Raw genomic sequence first — 20,057 nt, 5'->3', positions numbered from 1 at the left:
ACGTTAAAAAATGCTTCCAGCACTCAACAAATATTTTACTCCTTTAATATCCAGCATCAGCAACAGCAATTCATACTGCTGTTGCTGATGTTTAAAATTAAAAGATTACTGTATTTGAGCGCGGGAAGCATTTTTTGGAAGTTTTATATATATATATATATATATATATATATATATATATATATACATACACATATACACATACACACACACATCTACATATATTTATGTACATGTGTGTCTTTCCTGTATACTCACAGATATGTAAATATTCCAACTCTGGGACTGCAAAGTAGTGGTGAAATAGCATAATCATTTTTCCAATATAAAAGTGATCTTGCACCAGTAAAGCGATCAGCTGTTTTGTCAATTATCTGCAGTTGACAAAGCTTTTGACCATTTGACTACATATATATATATATACACACACACACACACACACACACACACACACACACACATATATATATATATACACACACACACACACACACACACACACATTTAAACAGGCGCTTTATATATATGTATGGAAGTTTTACTGTACATCGAATACACCCAATGTCAACAAGCAAAATATTAATGCAATAATGTGGGATTCATGCACTGAGAAACAGCCACAGCACATGCAAAATTTAAAAGAAAATCACTGCATCTCCATGTGGGGGGCTTTGCCCCCCCCCCCCCGCTAATTCTATATACTAGCTACAAACCTGCATAAGTACAAGGAAAGGGCATATTCCTCAGCCCCGGGAATTATTTGACTTGGACACCTGCTTAGTGACTAAACAGCTGTTGACCAAACACACATTTGATCTTTAGGAGGGACTAGGTTCTTAGGTAGGTACTAGGCTATCTGCCCGAGGGCATTTATAAGCCTAGCCAGAGTGTGTCGGCTTTCGCCACCCCCATTGATTAATTAACTGATCCTCTGTCAAACAGAGCCAATGAAGTGATCCCAGGGGTGTATTTTCTGTTACCCATCCACTCGTCAAGGTTTCTCTTGAAGAGTGTTAGTGAGGGGCTCTGCGTAATGTAGTTTGGAATTTTGTTCTAAAGCATGGGAATTCTCTGTGACAGGAATCTATCCCTCCAGCATGTTCTAATTATTGTTGTGGCAAGGTTTAGCTTAGTACAGCGCGTGGCTCGCAGTGACTTGGATTTCTTTAGGTGGAGCATGTCCATTAATTCTGAGTTGGACATGACTTTGTAAGTCAGGCAGAGATCACCTCTGAGTAAGCGATATGCCACTGAGTACAGCCAGAGTTTTTTCAGTCGGGCTGCATAGGACATATGTTTGAGGCCAGTAATCCTCTTGGTGAGGTACTTTTGTGGTCTTTCCAGCTGTTGGAAGTGTCTCGTGAGGTACATCCCAAATGGCGCATTGTACTCTATGATGGGTCTGATGAGTGACGAGTAGAGAGGCACTATAACCTCTTTATTTCGAGATACAAACCCTTTAAGTAATTAGATGGGCCACATTGAAGGATTTCCTAACTACTTTGGCAATATGATTGTCAAAGGAGAGATTACTATCTACCTGGGTCCCCAGATTTCTTACTTCTTCTGTATTAAGGGGGCTGCCACCTATGTGGTAATTCGTGGGTGTTTTGTTTTTCCCAAACGGGATGACTATGCATTTTATTGGCATTTAGCTTGAGGCCATGACTTTGACACCAGGTGTCTGTCTCAGTAAGGCCCTTTTGGAGGATGTCCATGTCAGCCGGAGAGTCAATTATGGCTCCCAGTTTGCAGTCATTGGCGAACTTGGTTAGCCATAGTCCTCCTGTGTTTGCCTGTACTTCTAAGAAGTATATGCCAAACAGTAGGGGTCCCAGGACCGAGCCTTGCGGGACACCACTTGTGACTGGTTTAGAGTCGGACCTGGAGCCCACTATTCTTACCATGTGAGTTCTGTCTGTAAGCCAGTTGGCAACCCATCTCGTGATGTAGGGGTTTATGTTAAGGCTGGTGGGTTTTTCTTTAATACTCGAGTGGGGAATGGAGTCGAAAGCCTTGGTGAGGTCAAGGTAGGCTGTGTGAACCACCTTTCCCTCATCTATGGCCTTGGTGACTGTCTCGAAGAAGTCAACCAGGTTTAGTAGGCATGATCTGCCTTAACAAAGCCGAACTGGGTCGGGTCAAGTGTTTGGAGGTTTCCAATGTCTTTGTTAATGAGTTCCATGATGATGCGCTCCATAGCCTTGCAGACCAGGCTAGTCAGGCTTATGGGGCGATAGTTACCAGGGTCAGTTGTGGCCCCTCCTTTGTGGAGTGGAATAACCATTGCTGTGCGCCATTCTATGGGCACGTAGCCTGTGGAGAGGCTGAGGTTGAACAGCGTGTTTAGGTGGGGAGTAAGTTTGTTCTGTAGTTCATGCAAGAAGCAGCCTGGGACACCATCTGGCCCCATTGACGCTGTGTTTTTGGCTTTTGAAAGGGCTGTTTTCACCTGTGCGTCTGTGATTTCTGGGACACTACACTTTTCCAGTATTGTTATGGGCCCTTTTGGGGGTGAAGTTTGTACTGAATCTATCTGCCAGGATGTTGGCAATATCAGTAGGTTCAGTATATTTTGTGCTATTTTGCACTAGTTCAGTACATATGTGCAAGTTGCCACTTAGATTCTTAACATAGCTAAAGAATGCTTTGTGGTTATCTTTTGAATCCTTGGCTATTTTTCTTTCGAAGTTAGCCTTGGATGATTTTATGAGGGACCTTAGTATCTTACTGATAAGGGATGTCTGTCCTTCTTGGGATTTGATTTTTTTCTGAACTAGTTTCCTCCTTCTACTGTATAGCCTGTTATGGCAGGGGTCCACCATGCTGGTTTCCTTCTCTTAGAGGAGTGAGTCTTAGTTTTTCTAGGGATGGCATGATACATGCATCTTTGTAGGTGCTCACAGAGTGCATTTGTAAAGGTTTCTGCATCTTGACAGCGTTATCATTTAGTGTGGGGGCTGTGAAACTTACCACCTCTGTCTTAAGTAAGGTGAAGTTTGCTTTAGAAAAGTTTTTTACTGTGGTTTCCTTAGTTGGGGGTGGTGGTGGGGTGTGGACATCCAGAGTGATTAGTTTATGGTCTGATCTAATCAGTGACGGGTTGACCTCCGGTGTGGAACACCTGTCGCCCATGTTGGTGATGACCGGGTCCAATATGTTTCCACCTCTGGTAGGGGATTTTACCAGCTGATCCAGGGCGTTAGAGTTGATGAATTCCAGGAAGCACTGAGCCTGGGAGTTTGTACTCAAGTAGTTTTCTCAGTTAATGGCAGGGTAATTGAAATCGCCCAATATCAGGGTGTTCGGTAGGACCTTCATGTTTTCCAGTGTCTCCAGAAAGGTGGAGTGGTGGTCCTGGGTCATAGAGGGTCATCTGTAGCAGGTCATAATTTGCACTGCAGATTTGCCCGATGTTAGTTGCACATGGATGATCTCAGAGGTATCATGCTGCGCCACTAACCTGGAGGTGTAGGTATCCTTGATGAATATGGATACACCCCCTCCTTTTGTGTTTCGGTCCATGTTCTGTGGGCGAAAGGTGTGGTATGAGTCCAGTAGTGCTGGGGTGCTCTCTGAAGCCTTGAACAAGGTTTCAGTTACTGCACAGATGTTGACGTTCTCCATACTGAGAAGTGCTTCAAGCGCGTGCATTTTGAGATTTAAATTTCTGGAGCTGAGTAGCATAACCCTTAGTGCTTTGTTAATTGTGCTGTTTACGGAGGTGGGTTTGACTGTTGAGCCTTTCCTAAAAAAGGCACTATGGGGGCAGCAAGAGCCTTGGCCAGTATTCGAAAGCTTAGGGGTGAGAGGTGCAAGCCGTCTCTTGCAAAGCAACGTGGCTTGTCGAGCATGTCATCCCAGGCTGACAGACACTGGATCCCCTTTGAATGACACCAGAAGCTTAGCCAATTGTTGAAATTGATCATTTTTTCTTTATACTGAGGTATCATTCTTGGTGAGGGCAGGATGCTACTCAGGGTCAGGGTCATACCAGCCTAAGCTACATGATCAGAGAGCTCTTCCATGTCTCTTTTCATGTAGTCCAGGGAAATACATCTCAGGTCATTCACACCAACATGAACAATGACAGAGTCATATTTGTACTTGTTCTGGAGTGACCTGAGTGCTTGTGTTATGTGGCAGATTCTGGCTCCCGACAGGTAGCTAACAGTAACCTTCTGCTTGTCCAGCCTAGTGAGTGGGACGTCAGTGCGCCTGACTATAGAGTCACCTATTACTAGTGTGTTAGGTATGTTTTTTTCGCCTTAAGGGCTGTGATTGTGCGGCACACTGATTTTGTGTTTTCTGTGTTGTCTGGTGATTGTGCGGCACACTGATTTTGTGTTTTCTGTGTTGTCTGGTTTGTGAAGGGAGGTGCAGGTTGTTTGGGTGTCTGCTTTGGAGGTCTCTGATGCTTTTGCAGGTTTTTAATTAGAGCCTCCTAGTATGATTTTGTGTATTTTTTGCCAGTGCTGGTTTAGTAGGTCTATGTGTGGCTAGAGGTGTGGTGCAAGTGTTAACCTTCTCCTCTTGACTGTCTGTTCCAGTCTTGGGTGGAGAGAGCTTAGCCTCCAGTTTGGCTGTATAATTGCATCTCTCGCATATGTTAGTGTTTTGAGGTAGAAGGAGAGGGTTGTCTGTGTACATGAGGCAGTTGTAACATTGCCTCAGGATACCCAGCTTCACCAGCTGGACTGGAGAGTACACCTGAAATTGCCCTTTGGTCATGCCTGAATAGTAGGGTGAGCTGCTTAGTCGCTTGGTTGGTGAGGGGTGAATAAAGTGCCTTGTCCTACTGGGCAATCAGTGCTTGCTATTAGGTCTGAGCAAGTGCTGGGCTGTAGGATGCTTTTTGAGTGCTTAGAGAGTTAGACTAGTTTCAAGGGAAAAACTGAAGAGGAGACTTAGTGGAGCCGGGAATAATTTAACCCTAGCTAACCGGCGCTGCCCGGCGTGCAAAACCGTGCAAACGTGGTTTTTATAGCAGGGAAATGAAGGAGAGAGAAATTAGCCCAAAATGGCCAATAAACTACTAACTTCTGGGCTGGAACCACTCCTCCAGGAACAGATAGGCTGCTCAAAGCTCCCCTCTCTCACAGGTGAACAGAGAAACTTCCTTCTATCCAAGTAAGGTATGGGCAACTCAGAAACTTGTAACACAGCCCTGAATTCAGCACTAGCCTCAAAAATGGACTATACTAGCTTAGAAAGGCAGGAAACAAGGAATTTTTTTTTTTTGTTTTTTGAAAAGATAAGACAAAAACAGTAAAAAAAATACACTTAAAACAGCTTTAAACGACTACAAACAATCAGAAAAGGCTATCGCACTTTAGTGTGTAGCCTACAACAGTTAAACAAATTATTTAAACAAAAATCTACTTTTTAAAACTGCAGGCAGTCAAATAAGTACAATATGAAAAAGAAAACAAACTTTTAAATCACAATAAATGCTGGAAAATCGGCGTTTAGGTGAAAAACAGTTAAGTACAGCAAGAAAATACAGAAAACTGGTACTTAATCACTCCAAAGTCTCTCTTCTAAGCTAGAAGGCTTGTATCAGTTTAAGGCTTTCTAGTGCTTCCCAGTAGGTTAGTTACAGGAAAGATGGGAAACAAGCGCAGCTGTGGTCTTTTAAACCGGAAAGTTGAAAGAGAAGAACAAACTGCCCAAATGGTCAAACTACAATTTCTGAGCCAAGAACCACTCTTCTTGTGGTAGACAGGCTACCTAGTGCTTACCACTCCCACCGATAAGCTAGAAGGCTTTCCTCCAACACAGAAAGGCTTGCGGGGCTCAGAAGCTTACCAACTGTCCTGGATACAGCAACTCTGTATCTGGACTAGGCTAGATACAGAAAAGGTGGGAAAACAAGCGCAAGTGTGGCTTTTAAACCAGAAAGTTGAAAGAGATGGAAAAAAAACTGCCCAAACGGCCAATAGCTACAATTTCTGGGCCAAGAACCACTCTTCTTGTGGTAGATAGGCTACCTAATGCTTACCACTCCCACTGAAAAGCCAGAAGGCTTCCCTCCAACACAGAAAGGCTTGGGGGGGCTCAGAAGCTTACAAAGAGTCCTGGATACAGGAAATCTGTACCTGGACTAGACTAGTTACAGGAAAGGCAGGGAACAAGTGCAAACGCAGGCTTTTAAGCCAGCAAGTTGAAAGAGATGGAAAACTGACCAAACGGCCAATGAACTACAATTTCTGGGCCAAAACCCACTTTTCCCGTGGTAGATAGGCTACCTAGTGCTTACCACTCCCACTGATAAGCTAGAAGGCTTCACTCCAACACAGAAAGGCTTGGGGGGGCTCAGAAGCATACCAACAGTCCTGGATATAGCAAGTCTGTATCTGGACTAGACTAGTTACAGGAAAGGCAGGAAATAAACTTAGAATTTTTTTTTTTTTTTTTTTTACAGAAAAGCAGCTAAAACAGCAGTAAATACAATTCAAATTGCAGTGCAGGCTAGCACACTTGAGTGTGTAGCAATATTACGGCAAATACAGTTTAAATAAATGCAATTAAATGAACAAAAACAAGTGCAGAAGGCAGTACATTAGAAGGCTACTAACAAGCAGTAATAAGTGCAGAGTAAGAGCGAATGAACAGATAACAGCACGCAGAACAGCAACTAAGACAGTTACAATAATACATATATTATACACACACACACATATATATATATATATATATATATATATATATATATATATATATATATAGTTGTCATTCATTTGGTTGATGATGCAAATGAGTGACACACAAATAAAAGACAAAAACTGAGTGATATCACAAATGTGTGACTGCACAGTTGCGTGAATTACATTTGGTTGAATTCAAGTTTTATATGGTGTAGGAATGTAGGAGTGTGCATAAAAAGGAATGTTTGACTGAAAAGGTGGTGGCTGTTAAAATGTGCAAAATTGCACTATAGAGAGAGAGATGTATATATATGAGTTTTACTGGGCTGTGATTTAATTAAGGGGATAAATTTAGGGATGTGACCAGTTTGTTGATGTGAGTGTGTTCTTTGTCCTTTTGTCTTGATTAGTGGCACTGCATGAGAAAGGGCATTCGTAACATAATATGTAGGGTTACAGGATTATGCCCCATTGTACCATCTTACTCATATGTGCTAAACCTAACAAATAAACAAAATAAAATGAATATAACAAATATAAATACATACAAATGCATATATATATATATATATATATATATATATATATATATATATATATATATATATAGACATGCATGCATATATATTATATGTATGATATATAAGTGTATATATATTTAGTTGCAATACAAAGAGTCAAATATTCATTTAATTGACCTGTAGCAAGTAAACAGGTTACTTGCACTTACTTTAGCATAAACTAAGGTTACATTTTATATTCCTATACAGACAATAAACAGGCTGCAAAAAAAAATAGTACTTATGTTTCTAGTACTGTAGTTAAACAACTCAAAATGTGTGTGTGTGTGTGTGTGTGTGTGTGTGTGTGTGTGTAAAGTTAGCCTTCTCCTGGCACAAAAGTTGAAAACATCTTGATATAAAAGTGAACCAGCTAAATGTGCACTACCAGACTGGTAGCTGCCATATTTTGTATGTCCTTTAAATGCTTTAAAATCCCTGTTCTTACTTTCCTAATAGTTTGCCCAAAGTAAAACTTTGAACACTGGTATTTTAGGCAGACCACCACCTGAGGGATTTGGTGTACACACACACACAGACACACACACACATATATATATATATATATATATATATATATATATATATATGTGTGTGTGTGTGTGTGTGCACGTACATATATATATATATATATATATATATATATATATATATATAAAATCTTCTACATAGGTTATCTGATGATTCCCTAGCACTTTTTGTTAACCCCAAACATTCCCAGATGTAGCTGTCACTAAATGCCCTATATACCTGAATAAGATCTCTTAGATATCTGTAAGAGACACTGTACAAGTTCAGATATTTTAGTCTTTCATAAATAACTTAAATTTTCACATCCATGGATACCCTTGGCATATTTCCGTTGCACTCTTTCCAGTTTACTCATGCTTGTTTTCTTATAGGGATTCCATGCTCAAGTTTGGGTCTAATGTAGCTAACAAACAATTACTTCATTATTTTGATTTCCTAGACTTTATAAATCTTTTTATACAACCTACAGTTCTATAACTATAATTAACCTATTGGTTGATATGATTAGAAAAACTCATAGCTGAATCTACCCATATAACCAGGTCCTTAAATGAGTCTACAGTTTCAATCACTGTGTGCTATATTAAAATATTTACCTTTCAATTTATGCCTACCAAACCTCGTATACTTAGTTTTTGATGCATTTATCAGTATATTATTCTCCTGTGCCAAAATGGTCAATTTAGACAAGTTATTTTGCAGACATACCTTATCTGTAACGCATCTAATCAGTTTACCTGATTTCAGGTCATCTGCATATAGACTGTAGAACATCTATGATGAAAAAGTTAGGTCTGAAAGATACAATCTAAACAAGTAAGGGCCTAGGACAGAGCCCTGTGGGACACCCTGACTGTAACCAAGGATTCTGCCTGTCCAGTTGCTGTATGATGCCTAGTTGTACTAATTTATTGATTGGTGTTGTGTGTATGACCCTGTCAAATGCTGAAGTTAAATCTATATAAATTACATCACAGCACAATTTTTCATTCATAGCTGTTATTATATTGTTATAGAACATCATGTTACAGGTGATAATAGATTTGTTTTCAACATATGCATGCTGATATATGGTTTCAAGTCCCAAACTATCCAGTTCTGAGAATAATTTATCCAATATTACCTTCCCCGTTATTTTTCCACAACATGAAAGTAGACTTAAGGGTCTATATGACTCTGGGTTTGTCCTACTCCCCTTTCCCTTAAAGACAGGTTTAATAAGCACATGTCTCAAATCTTGAGGAATCTCCCCATATTTATATGACCTAGTGAATAATAGATATAGTACTATAAGTTCTCACTGAAGTGTTCTCAGGTCATTGTTGCTAATTCCGACTCATCCCTATGCTTTGTTTGGATCCAGTTTGCATAGTTCTTTTTCAATATAATCTAATTTGATTCCAGTATCTGGGGTTGCCTGGATGCCACTAGGACAACTTACTACCCCTTTTGTGGAGCCAAACTGTTTTGCATAAGATTTTGTAAATACATCTATAATCCGTTGTGTCTGAGATTAAATTTTAGTATCTGCACACAGTTTATCAATTTGTATGTCTTTACTCCTTCCACATCTTATGTATCTATAAAAAGGTTTCCTATTATGTTCAATATCTTTTTATAAATTTTCTTCAAATTTTTCTTGATCTTGTCTCACATTATGCTTAATCTGTTTGTCCAGCTTGTTTATTTCAGTTTCAAAAGCTGTAGTTCGACCTCTCTTCCATTTCTTATATTTTTTTGTCTCTCACCTTAATCAAATATCTTGTTCATATGGAAATATATCTTCCTGATGTTGTATGCCTAGATCCTGATGTTAAACATTTTTTTGATTTTTTTTTTTTTTGCACTCAATTTCTCTCTCAAAACTTTCCACATTCCATCTGCAGTTTTTCCATTGAACACCTCACCCCAGTTAGTTTTACATAGTGACTGTTGTGCTTCCATATAATCTGTAATTAACCTTCTGTGCACTGGCTTAAATTTCAGTTTGGCAGAATTAGCTAGCAACAAATTAACCTTTATAACCCCATGATCACTGCACATCAATGGTGGTAAAACTTGATTTGAAGTTACAGTAATTTCTTTGGGAAGACAAACAGTATCTAGTATGTTCCGTCCCCTGGTATTTTTTTTTTTACAATCTGAAGCAATTGTTGTTCCTGAATATACACTGTGAATAATTTCCTTACTAACGTTGTAGAATCAATATTATTCCAGTCTGTTTTGGGTAAACTTAAGTCCCCAGCTAATATTATACTTCCCTGTATGTGTATATATATATATATATATGGGTCTACTGCTTTTGGTCGAATTACATTTGGTCGAAAATGGAATATAGCCCCTGCCCCACTGCAGTGCGACCCTGGAGTGAGAATATAAAGTTAGGGGGAGTGGGGGGTACAACCCCCACATTTTGCAACTAGTTTTTATCGATGTATGTTTAAATGTATTTTTAATGGATAAACAAGTATATAATAGTGAATACACTGCAATTATGTGGGGGGGCTGTGCCCCCCACACCCCCCAATACACCCCTCCTAACTTTATATTCTCACTCCAGGGTCGCACTGCAGTGGGGCAGGGGCTATATTCCATTTTCGACCAAATGGGATTAGACCCAAATGGGTTTTCAGTAAAATGCATTTTTGGTGAAGTGGGCTGCCTGAAATCATTTCTGACCAAATGTAATTCGACCAAAAGCAGTAGATCCATATATATATATATATATATATATATATATATATATATATATATGTGTGTATGTGAGTATGCATATATATGTATGTATGTATATGTTTTTGTGCAAGAGACAGAAAGGGGGGAACACGGGGATCACAGTAAACGGCAGACTGAGTTGCTAAAACAGGTTTATCAATTCCCCATTTTGTTGGTGTTAGCAACAGAAGAGGGATAATACCTTAGAAAATGCCAGAAACAATACAAGTTAACAGTGAAACAAATATCAACAATTTGAGTTATTTTAAAATGTATATCTATTCAGTTCTACATACCTGTTTCTTTGAATATAAGTGCAATCAGTCTTGTGTTACGAGTCAAAGTATAGTATACTGTGTTTCAGAATTAACAGGCTGTTGCATTCTTTTTCGCTGAAACTGCTAGCTATCATCTGAACATTTCACTTCCACAGCAGTACAAACAAAAAGCCAAAAATCCAAAAGAAGTTGCCAGGCTCCATATGAACCAACAGCAAATTTATTGTAGAACAGTAAAACAGATATTCCCAGTTAGCGCTTTCGCCTCACTTCTATTAACTCTGAGACTGCTTCAGACTCTGTTTTACTGTTCTACAATAAATTTGCTGTTGTTCATCTGGAGCCTGACATCTTCTTTTGGATCATCTGAACATTATCTGAGCAGAGTACTGGTTTGTTTGTTTATTTACTCTAGGTATCTATCTATCTATCTATCTATCTATCTATCTATCTATCTATCTATCTATCTACTAACGGGGTATGGTGAAGTAGCCATTTTCAGACAGTTTTCAGCTACAATCCACTTCTCAAGTCAAGACTAAATGTAATATGTATGGAGAGTTTAGTACAGCCAATCACCCAGCCTGTTATAAGAAAGTGGGAGGAAAACTTAGCACCCAGAGGTAACTCACGCAGGCATAGTGGGAATATGAAAATTCAACAAAGACAATGACCACGCCAGGCTGAACCCCTGCTTTTAGAACTCTAAGGCAGAAAACTTAATTACTAACCCATAATATTACCAAAAATCTTTTTTTTTTTAATTTCTAGTTCTGACATACTGTATCTGAATTTCTGTAAGGTGTTTGAAAAAGTTGCTGGAGAAGCTTAAAGGGTTGGTAGTGGAAGTATAACTGGTGATATTAGTAGTAAACTGGTTGGAGGGAAGTACATAAAACAGAGTAGTTAGATGAATGCTGCATAAGGAACAAGGTTAATTAGCAGACAGGTCAGTACATTAAATGTGCATCTATCTGAAATTACAGAGAAAGTGGAAGTTAAGATAAACCTGTCTGGGGAAGACAGGAAAGTAAAGGGTAGAGGACTCAGTCTGATAATGAGAGCAGCACCCTTGTCCCCTTCAAGGAAATTTAGACTGTAGGGAACGTTTGACTATGAGCTATGGACTAGGCATATAATGGTCTGCAAACTGATTGATTACTACTTCTCTGTCAACCTATGAACCTTAAGTCCACAGCTAATTTTTTTTAAACATGTTTATTAAATTATCACTTAAGAAATAGGCATGCATAAAACAGAAAAGTCAAACCATATCAACACTTTACCATGCACATACATTATACATCACATATGCATTCTTTCTTTATAACTATCATCAGTCCAACATTACATAAATTGCAAAATCCCTGCCTTCCCTTAAACCTCTTTCCTCATCTTGAACATTATTCTGCATGCATTGCTCCCACAATTTCCATTTATTTCTATGTAACATGTTCCTTCTCTTTTCTAAAGATCCCTCTTCCAGTGCTTTTATCTAGTCCAGTGCTAATTTTAAGACTGTAATCTCCCTACAGATAGCTGGAATGTACATTGTATTACTTAAGTCATAACAATGCCACTGACAAGCAAAGAGCACCAGCTGTATGAATCAGAAAATATCCAGAAGTTTCCTTTATAATATCAAGGATATTCTTGTTAAGTCATTACGTATGTTAAGTTATTATGTATTTTATTAAACAAACAGTTGTAAATGGATAAGTTTCCAATCAGTGACACCAGGGTGTCATTGTGCCAATACAAAAGGTGGAGTAATACCCTAGCTTGCCTCGCCATCATTACCTGAACATTAAGGAGCATGTCATAATGTAATGTATCTTTAAATACCTAGGTGACCTGTTACTAACACCTGCAAAACAGTACAGGTTCGCTGTGGGTAAATTTTGCTAATTAAGTCTGGTGGTATTTTTCAAACAAGTGAGAGCAACACTTGACAAATTTCTTACTAAGCGTACTTCATTTCTGGACCTTGCCAAGGTCTTTGACATGGTTCCCATAAGGGTGTTAATGTTTATGTGATAAGATAGGTGAGATGGCTAAATGGAAAAAAATATAGGTTAGCCGTGAAATGCTACTGATGTAAACAGCAGCATTCCACAGAAATCTGCATTGGGTTCACTTATATTCATTTTTGCAGTATATGCAGACAACTACAAACAAATTAATAATTGACAAATGATGCAAAAGTTATACAAAACAAAACAAAAAGTTGAAGCCATAGTGACTTCAACTCACAATTAAGAAAAGCAGCATTGTTAAATTTGGGAAAATGGAATTATAATTTGATTAAAGAACTGTCATGTCTCAGTGTAGATGATGAAATAAAGGATTTGGGAATGAAAGCAGGAACTAAGTTAAGTTTTGATCAATACATAGTGCACAAGATCAGAAAAGCTTATTCAGTGATGCACAATATCTGTCCTGTGCATCTGAAGTTACTGTTCCCTTGCATACTTCATTGATCCATTCTACTACTACTGAATACAGTGAAGCTTTCTGCACTCTTAAAACTTGCTGCTTAACAGAACTAGAAAAGGTACAGACTGCTCAGACTCTGTATCTTATTACTTTCTATATCCCACAGTCTCCATGGAAGTGATCTCTACTTAGCATGCAAAGCTATGTCATCAAGTTCTTTTTGAAAATATATACTCTGAAATACAGCAAGTCAAGTAAACACTGGATCTGGAGTTTTGCAGTTAAAATAAATACAGATAGGAAAAATGGGATGGGTACTGTGATGACCCTCCATTTCTGGGCCAGTAATCAAGCAGCCTCAATCCTCACCACTGGCACCTGTGGGGAACATTCACTGGGAGGAGACCAGGTACACATCTAGTATTTCCAGATGCAGCTCTCTGCATCAAGTACAATCATGCACAATTTCCCTTAAGAGCACACAAGGAACACAGTCAGTCCAGGGGGCTGGTTCCTCTCTCTTTCTTCAGATCCCCAATAAGACTCCCCACTGTCACAGCTATAGAGTTGAGTCCTTAGCCAGGGTTCCAAGCCAAGTCCTCCAACACTCTTTCTGTCCAACCAGTGCTTCGTGCCCCTGCCCAAGTAGCTGACAAACACCCTCTTTGAGATTTGATTTACACACACACACACACACACACACACACTCACACACACACTCACACACACACACACACACACACACACACACACACACACACACACACACACACACACACACACACACACACACACGCATTGGGAAAAACTGCCACAGGTTTAATAGCTATGTTCCCTCTTGTTCAGACTATAAGGTAGTTATCACTGCCACCAGAACCCCTAGCCAGCTACTTTAAGGCCCTTAACAAAGGATGTCCAATTTTACTGAGTGAACCTAACATTAATACAAATGGTAGTTTGACCAAGAGCAAGGCTATTAGGAGTGGCTTACATAGTGTCACCAAATAGTACAGTAATCTTAACTGTCCAATAGACAGTATACATTTAATTCACATCCCTGTGACTAAATTAACCATCAAGCAGCCCTCTCAGTGCTTTCTGCCTTGGTTTGTATCACTTGGAGGCCCACCTGTTTATTTGCATCTCTATACATTCCCCTTCATTGCTAATATATCTCCCTACTCTAATCTGTGCACAAACTGGTTACTAATCAGCAAGTCAATGTGAAGACACACTCCCAACCTGAATAAACTTTGCTGTCTCTTCTCTCCTTCACTTTACTTAATAAACTTTGCTGTCTCCTCTCTCCTTCACTTTACCCCCTCTGAGGCCTTCACTGATTTCCACTGATTGCCTCTCTGGTTTCTTTGCATTCCACCTGGTTTACACCCCTTGTGCTATCTCCCTCCCCCAATAACAAGTCTATATTAGACTCCTGTTGAGCATGGAGCCATCTTTAAATTTCTAGTCTCCCACCAGGACACAAGTGCTCTTCAGCAATTACATTCTGCTTGCCAGTAAGCCATTAGACCTCAGGAATTTGTTTTAAAAGTGTTCAGATTTGTAAAGTAATACTTACTTTTTTCTCTTGTCTTGGTTGGTTCTGCCCCGCTCCGTTCGCCCTCGCTAATGCTCGGGCTCTCTCCGCTCCCTTGCCCTGCCCCCATTCCCTCCCACCCCCCACTACCTCTACATTTATAGTAATCACAACCACACTCACAGCTCACATCACCTCCACCAATCCCAGCTCCTCAAGTCATATCACATTATACCACACCAACTTGCTCCACACAAAATACTCCTAATCACTCTCATTCCCACTAGGCATTTTTTACATCACCCACACTACTTCCTCATCCACATATAGTGCAATGCTATAATTCCTATTCAGCCCCCCCCCCACCTAGAAACAACTTAAACTTTATAACCATGACTATCACACAACTAAGTCTAGTCTGTCTTCTCATAATTCTTTACAACACCACAAGTTATCACTCTAGCAATATCCCTAAACTTAGTAGCACAACACTGCATTATGCACTCTCGTATACAGACACCACACATTATAATAATATATGCCCACAGTTATTCAAGAACTACATAACGGACCAATTCAGAACTAAACACATATGCTCTCATTCCTACTCCAAAAAAACACAATACTTTCTCGCACTCCTCACCAAACTCCAGCATCTGTATAACCATTTTAACTCCAGGCTCACCATAAGTGGGGATATCCAGCCCAACCCAGGCCCAAATCCATCCTGTCCAACACAAACTGCTCCAACACAAATGTCAGAACATAACACCCCCACTTTCTTCATCCCTGGGCAAATCAACAACAGCAGCAAAACCAACCATCTTTTAATGCCAAATATTAATATTAGAAGTATCAAAAATAAAATACCTGAACTCCAGGCCACAATAGCACACTACTCCCTAAACATAGTTGCTTTAACAGAAACCTGGCTAAATAAAAACATAGCTAACTCAGAAGTTCTCCCTACTGGCTACAATATCATTAGAGAAGACAGACCACTTTGTAAAGGGGGTGGAACTGCATTACTGTACAAGTCCAACTTAACTGTACGTCAATTACCAAACTCCTACCCCTCTCCCAATAACTGGGACATACTTATCTCACAACTTCAACTTCACCCTAAAAAGGTCATCACCACAATTGTGATCTATATTCCACCTGGCAATACACCTGCTAGCCTTGAAGACTTCTTATCCTGGTGTTCTTCCACATACTCACAAGAAACCCTTATTCTGGGGGACTTCAACCTTGATTGGTTCACCTGTATATCAGAACCACCAAGTAATCTAATAAATCTCCATGGCTACCAGCAGCTAGTCCAAATTCCAACTAGATGTATTAAAAAATCTAAAAGGGAATCCATCCTTGACTGCGTCCAAACTAACAACCCCCCATTGTACTCTCACAGAGGCAGTCTCCCAGACACCTTAAGTGACCACAACATAATATACTTTATACGTAGTAGAACAAGCATATGCAAAACCACTAACTATATATACACTAGAAACACAAAAAAATAAATTCTCTCCTGAGGTCCTCAACACTTTACTCTGTAACTGTGACTGGACCCCCCCCTAAAAACCCTCCCACTTGATCAGGCTGTAGCATATTTCAACAAAACATTTCTACAACACCTAGACACTGTCGCTCCATTGCGCAAAATCAAGGACAGAACCTCTACAAACCCCTGGCTCAGTAAAGAAACCAAACAAATCCTCAAGTCCAGAGACACTGCCTGCCTTTACTATAAAAAAAACCAAAGAAACACAAAGCCTAACTAAGTACCAAGAACTGTGCAACCATGCAAAAAAATGCATTAGACTGGACAAAAAATCCTACTACACAACATTGCAAACTAAATACCAACACAACCCGCAAAAATTTTGGAAAAATGTAAACCAGCTACTAACATCCACCCAAAAAGCTACCCCCAAACCAACCACCCCTGACACTAAAGTTCCCATCGAAACACAATTCAACTCCCACTTTGTAAACTGAATTTTCTCCCACTTTGTAAACTGAATTTTATCCTTAGTATCACAGGACAGCTCCTTCCTCACTATCCCCCCCAACACAAATAACACTAATACAAGCTTTACCCTCAAAACAGTTTCCACCACTTCAATCAATAGCATGCTCTCCAAACTAAAAACCTCATCAACAGCAGCTGACCTACTCCCCAGCTATTTCTTGAAACTCACAGCAGATGCTATTGCTATCCCAGTCTCCACTCTCATAAACAGATCAATCGTTGAAAACTATGTGCCCAAACTCTGGAAAATATCCTATGTTACACCCATAAAGGCGGGACCTCCACTGAACTTAACAACTACAGACCCATTGCTTTACTCTCTCCTCTAGCCAAAATCCTAGAAAAATGCATCCATACCCAGATGCTAAACTATCTTCTAGACAGCAACATCCTGTCACCTACTCGACATGGTTTCAGACCTGCCCATAGTACCACTACAGCCGTCCTCTGCTTCACAGACACAGTAAACTGTCTCAAAAATGAAGCCCTACAAGTGTCAACTCTTTTTCTGGATATGTCCAAAGCATTTGACACAGTCTCACACCAAATCCTGCTAAACAAACTAAACCAATATCATCTATCAAATTCCACTCTTACCTCATTCCAAAGCTACTTAACTGACAGGTACCAAGCTGTGAAATGGGAAAATTCTCTCTCTCCTCAGCTGCCCATAACTATAGAAGTCCCACAGGGTCCTATCTTAGGACCACTACTATTCACAGTCTTCACAAATGACCTCCATGCCTCCACACAGCATGCATGTATAATTCAGTATGCAGATGAGACTACCTTAATCTGTGCTGCACAAAACATTCCCACCCTCCTGCAAACAACTCAACTAGCATTCTCTGATGTTGAAAACTACCTTACCAAAGCACATCTTATCCTCAATCCAAAGAAAACTCAGCTTATGATTATAACCAGTTCTAACAAAAACACTAACAGTCAATTCACTATCTACTCTACAAATGCTACTCCAATTGCTCCAGTGGCACAGGCTAAGCTATTGGGAATAACCATAGACTCCCACCTAAAATTTGATAGTCATCTCAACTTAACTATTAAAAAAGTACATGCCAAACTGGGGTCACTCTACCGTATCAAACCATTTCTTACCAACAACACAAGATCAGCCATTGCTCGTTCCCAACTTCTATCCACCCTACTCTATGCATCTCCCATTCTGACTAATCTCAACAAAACTGAACTAAGCAAAATGGAAGCCTACTATAACAGAATTACCCGCTTTGCTGCAAATTGCTCATATAGAACTCATCACTGTACTGCTTTGAGACAGCTCCACTGGCTTGAAATGCCCAACCTCTTAACCTACAATCAGCTCTGCCTCTGTCATTCTATCTATTACCTCCCCAATAAGTGTCCTGCTCTCAAAAACCTAGTACAACATCACTCAGCCAAAAGGCCTCTTAGATCATCAAGCAAACTACTACTAGAAGTCACCAACAGCTACAATAGCTTTGGAGATGCACTATATAGTAGTTCAGTGGCTAAAAAACGGAACTCTGTCCCTACTAGCATTCAAAACACATCATCCAAAGCCTCCTTTAAAGACCTCATCAGGCAACATCTCAAGCAAAGTTGGCAGTGCCATGATTGCTCCCCAGGCTAGTGAAAGCGGATAACATATACATACAAAATCTAGAGCACTTGATAATAGTTTTCAGGCTTACTCACAAACACTGGCTAATCTACAGTGTATGTACTGTACCTGTGTACTATGTATGTATTCTACCTATGTTCCAAATTTCAGCTGTACACCACAAATCTATTAATTACCTTTATTTTTAAAATTAATATTTTTTGTTTGTTCTCTCCACTGTAACTGTTTATGTGCCGCATACCACTGTAAAAACACGTCTCTTGTAATTTGTGTGTATACTGATCATGTCTAAATAACTAAATGTGTCTGTAATTTTTCTTTGTTACAGTTAACAAATGTAAAATAAAATAAAATAAAATATACACTCAAAACTTAAATATCTTTACAAAGATCAGCCACAATGAAAGGTTTAAATATACTTAATAATAAATAATAAAAGAACAAGACAATACTAAATATCAATTCATAGTGACATCAGAGTTCAAAATCACAGGAAATATTTAAAATACTGCAGGACAGACTCAGACAAATAAAGAAAAACAACATCTATACTAAGCTGCACTATATTCCTGACTGAATCTAAGAGAATCACTATTCCCTACTTACTTAATACAGCAAGGCCAATGATGTGGTGAATGCTCAGTCTCACTAAGAGACTTCTCAAAATAATATCTAAAATATTAGTTCTGGGATAGCTTGCAGAATTACACCACTTGTGGTCATCTGACTTCTAGTTCCCATGCAACTCCCATTGCTGGAAGGTGGCAGGATTTAGCACCTACCTGTAAAATACACATGCAAGGGCTTTTGCCCAGATCTGTGGAAGGTGCTGGCAGTCCTAAAACAATTTCATACCTCCACTCTTCCACAGTAGTAATTAGTTCACCCCCAAAACAATACAGAAAGCTTCCTTGTACATACTTTGTGTCTTTGCCTGCATTGTCCTGTGAGATAGCACCTTTATGACCTAGCCCATAAAGTGATTTTTAATTTCAGATATATATGAAAGTTTGCTGGACTGAGGTTAACCTCCTATTTTCCAGTTTCCTCTGTTAAAACATATACATGTAAACAGTTACAACAGTGCATGTACTTTTCTGTTCTCTCCAGTAGGGCACACTGTGGATACATTTCAAAGACAAGCCCTTTGCAAATACCTTTTCAACACAATCGTCTGTGAAAATCAGTTTGATATACACATGACATACAGTTGTAATACATTTGTAACACAAGCATCTTGTATAAATCAGTTTGATATTCACAAACGACATATAATAATTTACAAAATTCCAGCTAGCTGTGCTGGCAGTACCTCCTATTGTCACAGGTATATTACTCAAAGACTGCGAGTACTACTTACTGAGTACTACCATTATGAACAAGGTATACATCTTTATTAAGAATTTCCACAAAAAATTAAACAAGGATAATGTCAGTATAAACAGAGAATAATGACAATTAAGCTTCTAGTTAACAGTTCATAAGCTTGACACATGAACTTATGATCCAACCTGCTGGACTGGCATCAACACAGACTCCAGAACTTCCCATCTTTCCTGGCAGTCCTAGTGCACCCAGTGCAGAGGTAGAGGGGAAATAAGTTAGAATTGGATCTCCAACCTGAAAACAGCAGAAACAAAACAGTCATATTTCCATAAGTTTGCTGAATTAGCAAATATCTTTCTCCTAAAACAAGA

General features: G+C 39.4%; 1 protein-coding gene across 4 annotated transcripts in view; it reads right to left on the bottom strand.

The window, feature by feature from the left end:
• The window catches only part of TCTN3 (tectonic family member 3), a 353,194-nt gene that overhangs the window by 192,683 nt on the left and 140,454 nt on the right, over positions 1-20,057 (bottom strand). For all 4 annotated transcript variants that reach the window (XM_044086539.1, XM_044086538.1, XM_044086537.1 and 1 more), the window contains exon 5: positions 19,872-19,980. In XM_044086539.1, the coding sequence (XP_043942474.1) occupies positions 19,872-19,980 (109 nt within the window). The remainder of the gene's footprint in view (positions 1-19,871; positions 19,981-20,057) is intronic.

The sequence above is a fragment of the Protopterus annectens genome, chromosome 10.part0 (assembly GCF_019279795.1).
Source record: "Protopterus annectens isolate FY-2018-M chromosome 10.part0, PAN1.0, whole genome shotgun sequence".
Lineage (NCBI taxonomy): Eukaryota > Metazoa > Chordata > Ceratodontiformes > Protopteridae > Protopterus > Protopterus annectens.
Note: the sequence above shows the minus strand (reverse complement) of the source record. Positions and strands in the feature narration are given on the sequence as shown.